Here is an 11,252-nt window from a genome sequence, read left to right as displayed (position 1 = left end):
AGGCTGCGCAGACGTCAATCTCCTCCCCTTTTTGAACTTTGCTCGGCTTCCCGGGCGCATCCTCCTCCTCCCTAGAGCACCCTTGCTCTGCACCCCGGACTGCGGGCTCCACGGGTCCTCAGGGGTGGCTTACTTTTATTGACGTCATCTTCCCCCCCCCCACGCTTGAAGCCTAGGCTCCACGTCTCTGACGTCAATCTTCAATCCCCGCCCCCTCCTCCAGCCGGCCTTAGCCCCGCGCCTTCCCCCGCCTCGCCCCGGCCCCATTCTACCTTTCCCAGACAGCTCCGCCCCTCTCCCTCCCGCCTCCTCCCATGATGCCCGGCGCTCGGCCGGGGCCGTTGCCTAGACGACGCGCGTTTCCGGCATGGCGGCCTACTTGTGGACTGAGATGGGGGAGTGGTACCTCCTGTTACTGCTACTCGTTTTCCTGGGCCCGGGGGCAGCGCAGGGTCCGGACCCCGGACCCCAACCTCGGGCCCACACCGAATCACCCCAAGACCCCGATGCTGGGCCCACTCCAGGCTCCAGGGACAAGTGGCCCGAGAGCGAGGTCCTCAAGGCCGCCCAGACCGCTTCTCCTCAGTTGCCCCTGATTCCTTTCCCAGAGGAGGAGGCGCGGCGTGCCCTGAGGCCCAGCCCGGTCACGGATGGTGGGTACTGAGGAGGCGGGGGCGGGCAGCGAGCCGGGCGACAGCAACACTTATTAGGCGCCTGCTGTGTGCACAGAGCGCACTCTGTGTGGGGGAGGGAGACAGGGAGACTGGTGCCGAGGAGGGGGTGAGACCCCAGCGTGCAGATGCCAGAGCATCTGTTAAGCCCCTGCTGTATGCAGAGCTCTCTCCATCAGGCAGCAAACTGTGCCAGGCCCTGCCTGTGCTAGGAGCTGGAGAAACAAAAACCAAAGTGAATCTTAATCGTTAGAATAACATTGATGTTATTTATCCTTTAAGGTTTGTAGGCGGTTTTATATGTGTTAACTCTGCTTTAGTTAACACTGTGAGAGAAGTGCTGCTGCTGTGCCCATTTTACAGATGAGGAAACTGAGGCAAACAGGGATTAAGCGACTTGCCCATAGCTACCAAGTGTCTGAGGAAAGATTTAAATTCAGGGCTTCCTGACTCTAGGTCCAGGGCATTAGACTCTATGGCACCCATCATTAGAGGACATATACATCCAGGTTCATGAAGTAAGGAGTGTGTTAGGGAATAACAACGTACAGATACAGTAACTTCGTAATAACTCGCATTTATGTGGCTATGTATGTATACAGCACCAGTGACATCATGGGGCGACATTCCGACTCCTGAACTGTATTTCAGTGAGTTAGCCTCACTCTTCCCAAGTCATGCAAGTCCAGTAGCAAGGCAAAAGTCATCACAACTGGCTATGGCCCCGAATGCAGTGGATGGCCTTGGTGTCTTCTGGACATGGCCCTCAGTCATTCTTATCTTCCCCTTCTGCTGGGGAAAGCCTTCACATGATTGAGGTGGACATCCCCATAACCCACTGACGGGTTTGAGGCCTGTCAGTTGCCTGCAGCCTGCCTTAGCCTGTCTGCTGAGCGTGGCAAGCTCTCACACCAGAGGTGCTCATCCTCCATGAACACCCCATACACCCCATATAGCTATATGCTATGTGGCATATGTTATGTGTGTTATCTTGTCTGATCTTCACCACAATCCTGTGCTATTGGAGTCTGGAAACTGAGGCAAATGGAGGTTACATGACTTATCCAGGGTTCACAGAGTTAGTAAGTGTCTTAGACTAGATTTGAACTCAAGTCTTCCTGACTCCAGGTCAGGAATTTTATCTGCAGTGCCACCTAGCTACATATAAAGGGCTTAATGTGGAGGACAGAGTACATGCTGTGTTTGGACAAGGCCTGGGCTTGACTGTTCTCTTTGATACTGCCTGTGTCACTGAGCAAGCCACTGAACCCCTCTGGGACTCAGTTACTTCATTTGAAAAATGAAAGGGTTTGACTCAGTGACCTCTAAGGTCCCTTCCATCTATAAATAAGTAATCCTACTTATTGAATGCTTTCTTTATGTAAAATTCAGTGTTCAGGTACTCGGGGAGGTAGGAATTTTACATTTAAAACTACTGTTTGTACTTTTGGTACTTTGAACCAAACTCTAATAGGAATCCGAAAAAAGACCATAACAACATGTATAATATGAAAAAGGTTTTATTAAGAGTTTTTATGAAGATATTATTTTATCTCCTGTGTTGACCTTTGTTCTAGCTACTGGGAGAGACTGAAAGTTTGGATAAAACATGTGTTCCTTGTCCTAGTGGAAGTTACTTGCTGTCTGTACCAAGTGTGCTCTCTGTGTGGGGAAGGGAGGAAGACTGGTGCTGAGGAGTAACTGAGTCCCAAGGGGTGATATCCCAGCATGCAGATACAGCAGCTGACGGCAGAGCATCAATTAAGCCTCTACTGTGTGTAGAGGAAGCACCAGCTCTGTGGAGAGAAGAGTTGGCACCCCAGGTCATAGATATGGCAATGATAGGAGGATATGTATATATGAATTTAAGGTTAACTAGTGCTCTCACAGTTTTATTGAATAATCTTGTTTGTCATTTCTGATCATACTAATCATTTATAAATAATTTCAGTCAGTCAACAAGAATGTGTTGTGTCTACAAAAAATGAAACAATCCCTACTCTCAAGGAGATTACACTTTCATGTGATTTTAAGCCAAAGTCACTTATACCATCCTGGCAATGAAATGCAGAATCAGACAGTACTCCACTAAAATAAAAAGAGACTATTAATGTGACAAAATCAGTGACCTCATCTGTTGTCCTGGATGCGAATGACATGAGGGGTGGCATGAGGGAAGATGAGGAGAGGGAGATATGTTGGACCTAGTTGGGAAAGGGTTGAAACCTGAATGCCTGAATTGTGAGACAGAAGTCTGTTTTCTTTGAGCATCCTTTGTCCAATCCTAGGGAAGTGTGTGGGCATAGAATGCTTGGTTCAGAAGATTGTGACAAGCCCTGATAAGCCCTTTCATCCTTTTGGGTAAAACTCAGACCGTGGAGTGCCATCTAAACCTGCCACCATCAGAAGGGTGTGTCTCTAGAAAACCCACTGAGGAAGTGTGGGGAGGAGGAGAGAGCACTATTTCTGAAGTCTTGAGTTTAAAGCCTGTTTATGCTCCATGTTGTATGACCTTAGTCAAGTAATTGCCATTCTTCTGGCCTTTCAAGTTTCCTCATATGTAAATATGGGGATTGAACCAGATGATCTCTTGAGTCTTCCAATTCTAAGACTTAAGCTTGCTATCTGAACCATATAGGCTTGGGAACTTCCAGGGAAAATGTCATGAATAAATTCAGAATGTTAGAGGTCGAAAGGACCAGTGATAGGGAAGATGAAGCCCAGTCCATCATGGTTATTTAGCCCTTTATAACAACAGCCCAGTGAGGGTAAAAGTCCCAGGGTTCTCCCCCCTCCCCCCGCCATTTTAGAAATTAGGAAAACATGACTCAGAGGTTAATAACATGTACCCAGTTATGTAACTAAAAAAAAAAAAAGGACAGGTGCGTCCTCTACCGTGGAAGCAGAGCCTTACTTTAACAAAGAGTTAAAAGTCAAGACATAAGGGGCGGCCAGGTAGCACAGCGAGTAAGAGCACCGGCTCCAGTGTTGAGAAGACCTGGAGATTGAATCCCGGGCTCAGACACTTAGCACCCACCCAGAAACACCTGGCTGTGTAACCTTGAGCAAGTTACTTAACCCTGATTGCTTAAAAAAAAAAAAAGTCAAGACATAGGCTGGGAAAATGAGCAAACAACAAAAATATTCTGATTGTAGAAAGTTACTATGGTGACAAGGAAGATCAAAACACATACTCAGAAAAAGATAACAAAGTCAAAGCTCCTATATCTAAAGCCTCCAAGAAATATATGAATTGGTCTCAGGCCATGCAAGATCTCAAAAAGATTTTTTTTTTTTTTTGCCTTTTGGAGGGCAATTGGGGTTAAGTAACTTGCCCAAGGTTACATGGCTAGCTTTTTTGTGTGGGTGTTAAGTGTGAGGCTGGAACAAAACTCAGGACCTCCTGACTCTGGGGCCAGCGCTTTACTCACTGCACCACCTAGCCGCCCCTAAAAAGATTTTGAAAATCAAGTAAGAGAGAGGGGAAAAATTGGCAATAGAAATGATAGTGATACAAGAAAATCGTGAAAAACAAGTCAGCAGCTTGGTACTGGAGACACAAAAATACTGAAGAAAATAGTGATTTAAAAAACAGACTAGAGAGATGATTCTGGGAAGATGGTGGAATAGGTCAGAAAACTTTTGACTCTCCAAAATTCTTCAATAGAAGAAGACAGAACATTACCTCAGAGGGAATATAGAGCAGTGGAAATAAGCAAAAGTCAGGGTAAAGCAGTTGTTCTCCTAAGACATCCTAAGAAGACCCCAGGAAAGACCTGACCTCCAGGGGCAGAGATTTGGCCTGAGTGAAGAGCAGACACCTCCAGGCCAATTTCTGTGAAATCAACAAACAGTAAGCCTGGGAGGCATCTGGGGTTGGGAGGCAGCCTCAGCCTTAGAAATTTTCATGTCATGGACAGTGGTGGGGTGGGGGTGGGGGTGGGGTCTGATGGCTGAGGAGAAGATTGAAGGTGGAAGGATGCCAAACACAGCTGTGTTGATCAGATGCATCCCATGGCTGCAGGGAGAAGGAGCTAGCACACACCTGATGAGTGCAGTAACAGAGGGACAAGGACCTAGCTGGCTGTGGGCACTTGCAGGAGAGAAGCGTCTCTGGTTCTAGTTCCACGTAAGACAGGACAGCTATAGTTTGCAGCCACTGGAGGGGACCACAGGGACTAAGAACATTTGTGGGACAGCTTGACCAGGGACTCTAGCCATGGCTGAGGAGTGGAGAGGAGAGCCAAAAATTGAATTGGGACAGACCTCAGAAAATAACAATAAGAAGGACCTGAGGCTTGGGGCATTATTCCCCATATCTTGGGACTAGAACTTGATCACACATTAATAGCTGCAAAAAATAAAATAAAACAAAAAAAACTAAAAATGAGCAAGCTAAGGAGGAAGAACCCAAACATTGATATCTACTGTGGAGATAGAGAAGATCTAGGTTCATATTCAGAGGAAGAGGAAGATAATGATACCCTCATCAGGAATGGGTTAAAGAGGGAACAAATTTATAAATACATATATGTGTGTATATACATATACATATACATGTACATATACATATATGCTTTTAAATTCAGAAATAAGAGGGCAAGGGGATAGGGTGAGGAGAGAGGATAAGATAAGGATTCTTATAGGGGTTGGTAGGTTAAGGAATAAGAGGTTAAGGTAGTGGGTAGAAGTAAAACAGGAGTGAGGAGGGATAGGAATAGGGTGAAAAAGATAGGACAAATAGGAAGGAGGAAAATATACAACATGTAAATTATAGCTTAGAGTAGGATGAACTTACACTTAAAATGGAAACTGATAGATTAAAAATTTGAATTCGACAATATATTGCTTTCAGGAAATGCTATAAAAATGAGAGATACAAATATAAAATAAAGATTAGGAGTAGAATTTACTATATTAAAAAAGCAGGGGTAGTAATCATAATTTCAGACAAAGGTAAAGCTAAAATGTTTTAAGCAAAAGAGAAAAATAGGTTTTTGTGTCAGCCATATTATTCAATATTGTTTTAGACCAATTAAAATGCTTAGATAGTATAAAATACCTGAGAGTATACCTGCCAAAACAGACACAGTAACTATATGAATATAAACATGACACTTTTTATACAATAAAGTTAGATCTAAATAATAGTAATAATTATGTTCATGGGTAGGTTAGGCCAACATAGAAATTGAAAATTTTACCTAACTCATCTATTTATGAAGTACCATCTGAATTAAATTACTAAAAAGTATCTTACTGAGTTAGAAAAAAATAACAAAGTTCATTTAGAGAACAAAAAAAGATCAGGAACTTCAAAAAAACCAGGGGAAATGAGATGTAAAGGAAGCAGATCCAGTAGTATCAGACCTTAAACCATGTTATAAGGTAAAAGTGTTATTGAAGTGTATAATGGACAATTTTTATTATTTTAAATTAAAATTTTCTTGCACAAATAAAACATACACAGCCAAAAATAAAAGGAATGCAGAAAATTGGAAAAGAAAACTTTTATAGACAATCTCTCAGAATGGAATTGGGTTAAAATATTATTGTGGTGTTGGAAATGATGAGCTAGCTGGCTGATTTAGAAAAACATAGAAGGACTTGTACTTATGAAAGAAGATGCTATCCACCTTCATAGAAGCAGATGATAAGCAGAAATAAGCATAATACAGCCTTACATATATGTGTATGAGCAAACACATGTGTGTATGTCTGTATTTATAGATATCTATGTATTTATATATGTGTGTGTATTAGTGTTTGTGTGTGTCTGTTTATCAATGCTTAATTGTAGCCTTCTTGGGTGGGGTGAGGTAGAGGAATGGAAAAAATAAAAGTAAGTGCATAGCAGAGAACAAAAGAAAACTTAGAAGAAAGCAAAGAAAAGCTGGACAGCTTTGAAAAAATGTGTAGCATTTATTTTTTTTTGAAGGGGGATAGAGCAGGGCAATTGGGGTTAAGTGACTTGCCCAAGGTCACAAGGCTAGTAAATGTTAAGAATCTGAGGCTGGATTTGAACTCAGTTCCTCCTGACATCTAGCCACCTAGCCGCCCCTATCATATTTATTATATAGGTTTTCTTGAAATGGAAATTTACTGCTTTATATTGAATCCTCTCTTATATTGTGCTGTGAACATGGCAATGTTTTTTTTTCTTTTCTTACTTTGTATTTAAGTTTAAAATAAATTTAAAAATTTATAAAACAGGGGCAGGTAGGTGGCACAGTGAATAGTGCACCGACCCTGGAGTCAGGAGGACCTGAGTTCAAATCCGGCCTCAGACACTTAACACACACACAAAAAAAACTAGCCGTGTGACCTTGGGCAAGTCACTTAACCCCAATTGTCCTCCAAAAAGCAAGAAAAAAAAAAGAAAAACTTAAAAAACAAACAAACAAAACCAAAAACCAGACTAGGCTAAATGGTAAAAGAGGTTCAAAAAACCAATGAGGAGAAGAAGGCCTTAAAAATCAGAATTGACCAAATGGAAAAAGAGGCACAAAAGCAGAGAAAACAATTTCATTAAAATTACAGTTGAGCAAATGGAAGCTAATGACTTTATGAGAAATCAAGAAACAATAAAACAAAAAAATAAAAAAGACAATGTGAAATATCTCATTGGAAAAACAGTTAACCTGGAAAAGAGATCTAGGAGAGATAGTTTAAAAGTCATTAAATTACCTGAAAACCATGATTAAAAACAAAGGGCCTAGACATCATCTTTCAAAAAAAATTATCAAGGAAAATTCCCCTGTTATTCTAGATCCAGAAGGTAAAATAGAAATGGAAAGAATCCACCAGTCACCTCCTGAAAGAGATCCCCAAATGAAAAACTCCCAGGAGTATTATAGCCAAATTCCAGAGCTCCCAGGTAAAAGAGAAAATATTACAAGCAGCCAGAAAGAAAGTATTCAAGTATTGTTAAAAAAGTAAAAGTATTGTGGAGCTACAGTCAGGATAACACAAGATTTAGCAGCTTCTACATTAAAGGACTGGAGTGCTTGGAATATGATATTCCAGAGGGCAAAGGACCTAGGATTGAAACCAAGAGTCACCTACCCAGCAAAACTGAGTATAATCCTTCAGGGGGAGAAATACACATTCAGTGAAATAGAGGACTTTCAAGCATTCTTGATCAAAAGACCAGAACTGAATAGAAAATTTGACTTTCAAATACAAGACTCAAAAGAAGTATAAAAAGGTAAACAGGAAAGGGAAATCTTAAGGGACTTACTAAGGTTATAGCGTTTATATTCCTACATGAGAAGATGAACCTTGTAACTCAGAAGAACTTTCTCATTATTAGGGAAGTTAGAAGGAGTATATATAGACAGAAGGCACAGGGATGAGTTGAATATGAAAGGATGATATCTAAAAAAATAAAATTAAGGGGTAAGAGAGGAATATACTGGGAGAAGAGGAAAGGGAGAGGTAGAATGGGGTAAATTATCATAAATAAGGCAAGAAAAAGCTTTTATGATGGAAGAGAAGAGGAGGGAGGTGAGGAGTGAGTGAATTTTACTCTCATCAGAATTGGCTCAAAGAGGAAATAATATGCACATTTAATTGGGCATAGAAATCTATCTTACCCTACAGGAAAGTCAGAGGGAAGGGGAACAGAGAAGGGGAAGGGATAATAAGAAGGGAGGGCAGATTGAGGGAGGGGTTAGTCAGAAGCAAAACACTTTTGAGAAGAGACAGGGTGAAAGGAGAGAGAGCTTAGAACAAATGATGGGGGCATTGGATGGAGGGAAATACAGTTAGCAATAGTAACTGTGAAAGAAATTTTGAAGCAAGTTTTTCTGATAAAGGCTTCTATCAAACATGTAGAGAACTATCAAATTGATAAAAAATAAGAGCTGTTCCCCAATTGGTAAATGATAAAAAGATACGAACAGCTTTCACATGAAGTAATCAAAGCTGTCTTTAGCTGTATGAAAAAATGCTCTAATTCATTGTTGATTGGAGAAATGCAAATTAAAACAATTCTAAGGTACTATCTCATGTCTATTAGGTTGGCTAATAGGACAGAAAAGGAAAATGACAAATATTGGAGGGGATATGGGAAAAGTAGACATTAATGCATTGTTGATGGAATTATGAATCAGCCATTCTGTAGAGCAATTTGGAACTATGCCCAAAGGGCTTAAAACCATACATGCCCTCTAGGCCCCTCTACTAAGTCTGTATTCCAAAAGAGATAAAAGAAAAGCAAAAAAGGAAAAGGACTTATATGTACAAAAACATTTATAGCAGCTCTGTTCTATCAGCAAAGAATTGGAAATAGAGGGGATGCCCATCAATTGAGGAATGACTGAACAGGTTGTGGTATGTGATTATGAAGGAATACTATTGTGCTATAAAAAATTATGAACAAGATGCTCTCAGAAAAACCAGGAAAGACTTATATGAGCTGATGCAAAGTGAAATGTACTGTGTACAAAGTAACAGCAATATTATAAGATAATTGGCTATGAATGACTTAGCTATTCTTAGCAATATGATGATCCAAGACAATTCTGAAGGACTTATGATGAAAACTTATATCCATCCACAGATAAAGAACTGATGGTGTCTGAATGCAGGTTGGAGCATATTTTAAAAAAACGTTATTTTTCTTGTGTTTTTTTAATCTATACTTTCTTTTACAATATGACTAATATGGAAATGTTTTTCATGACTACACATGTATAACCCATATCAAATTGCTTGCCTTCTCAATGAGGGGATGGGAAGGGAGGAAGGGAGAGAATTTAGAACTCCAAGTCTTAAAAATGAATGTTAAAAATTATTTTTTCCATGCAACTGGGGAAAAAAATAAAAATACTAGATAGATATTTCAAGATACAAAGAACAGAAAAGATTGCATAAAAAACTGAACTTTTGTTATGTACTTTTTTTTGGAGACTGTCTTCCTCTCTTGCCCAGACTGACACTTAAGTGGCCACTCATGGGACTACCTCACTATTGATTGCATCAATTTCCCACTTCTGAGTGTGCATGTGATGTCAGGTGCTCACCATATTGGTTCCAGACTTGGACATCCCATGGGCTTTAGCTTTGTTGTGCCCCAGAATTCCCCAACTCCATCGATCCACCAGCCTTGGTGTCATCAAGCAGGGGCTCCAGGTGTGTGTCCTGTGCCTGCCATGTACGTTTTAAAAAAGAAACCCCTGTGTAGATACATATACACACACATATACTACTTTAAACAAGGGAACAAAATTGCTTTACTTGTGTCCTTGTCTGTACCTTTTTCCCTGTGCATTTTAAAACTTGTTTTATTGATGTTCTTTTTTTGTGTGTTATTTTCTCCCCAGATTATGATTTATCCTAAATTGTCCTCCTGGTTCAACTTATTTCAGTCGGTATTTCTCACAATCTCATTGTCATCATTTCTTATGCCACAAAAAATCCATTATGTTCATTTGTTCATACATTCTCTAGGTGAATATTTTCTATTCAGGTCTTTGCTATAGCAAAAAGTGCCACTGTTGTATTCTTGTGCATTTGGGTTCTTTCTGTCCTTGACCTCTTAAAAGTGCATGCCTAATTGGAATACTCCTAGGTCAGAGGTTGTGTACAATTTAGTAACTTTTTTGCTTCTAATCCCACACTGTTTTCTAGACTAGTTGGATTGATTTATGGTTGCACTGACAGTGCTTTATTCTGCACATACTCCCAACAGCTCTTCCCTCACTTGCCATTTTCTTCTTTTGTAATCATTGCCAGTCTGATAGGTGTGACATGGAACCTCTGAATTCTTTTAACTTTAATTTTTCCTCTTATTGGTGATTTGGAATATATATTTTTTCATATGGATACCCTACCTCTTTGTTCCAAAGAGGTAAACTAACATCATGTTGGGCCTCAGTTTCCTCATTCCTCATTATTCTCTTTTTTTAATTTTATTTTTTAATACTTTATTAACTTCTGATTTACATCATTACTTTCTGCCAGATTTTGAGTTACAAATTTTCTCCCCGTTTTTCCCCTACCCAGCCCCCCAAAATAGCAGTCCCACAGGATATCCCCTCCTCCAATCTATTCTCTCCCATATCCCTTTTGACTTTTCCAGTGGATTTCTATGCCTCAGTGCCTGTATATCTTATTTCCCAATTACATGTAAGATGGTATTAATAATAGTATATACACACACACACACACACACACATATATATATATATATATATATTTGAATATTTGATTTTAAAGCTTTAAATTCCAGATTCATTCCCTTCCTTCCTTGTCATCCACCCTTACTGGGAAGATAAGCAGTTCAGTATAGGTTGTACATGTGTGGCTAATGCAAAACAATAACATAGTAGATATATTGTAAAAGACTGACTATATCTCCCTCCCTCCTATCCCACCTCCCACTTGTCCTATTCTCTACTTTGATGCTGTCCCTTTTCAAAAGTGGGTGCTTCCAACTTCCCTCCCCCCCAGCCTGCCCTCCCTTCCATCATCCCCCCTCTCATCCCCTTCCCCCCCTACTCTCCTGGAGGGTGAGATACCCTATTTAGTGTGTATTTCACTCCCTCCTTAAGCCAGATTCAATGGGAATAAGGTTGA

General features: G+C 40.6%; 1 protein-coding gene across 2 annotated transcripts in view; it reads left to right on the top strand.

Annotated features, from left to right (window-relative positions):
* Positions 1–325: 325 nt before the first annotated feature.
* The window catches only part of TCTN1 (tectonic family member 1), a 49,165-nt gene continuing 38,238 nt past the window's right edge, over positions 326–11,252 (top strand). For both annotated transcript variants that reach the window (XM_069081844.1, XM_069081843.1), the window contains exon 1: positions 326–653. In XM_069081844.1, the coding sequence (XP_068937945.1) occupies positions 368–653 (286 nt within the window). In that variant the 5' untranslated portion in view covers positions 326–367. The remainder of the gene's footprint in view (positions 654–11,252) is intronic.

Source organism: Petaurus breviceps, unplaced genomic scaffold (assembly GCF_028583685.1).
Source record: "Petaurus breviceps papuanus isolate PSGF00001 unplaced genomic scaffold, PetGlider_PUasm1.0 99, whole genome shotgun sequence".
NCBI classification, from domain to species: Eukaryota; Metazoa; Chordata; class Mammalia; order Diprotodontia; family Petauridae; genus Petaurus; species Petaurus breviceps.
The sequence above is the reverse complement of the archived record's forward strand: the minus strand, read 5'-3'. Positions and strand labels throughout refer to the sequence as shown.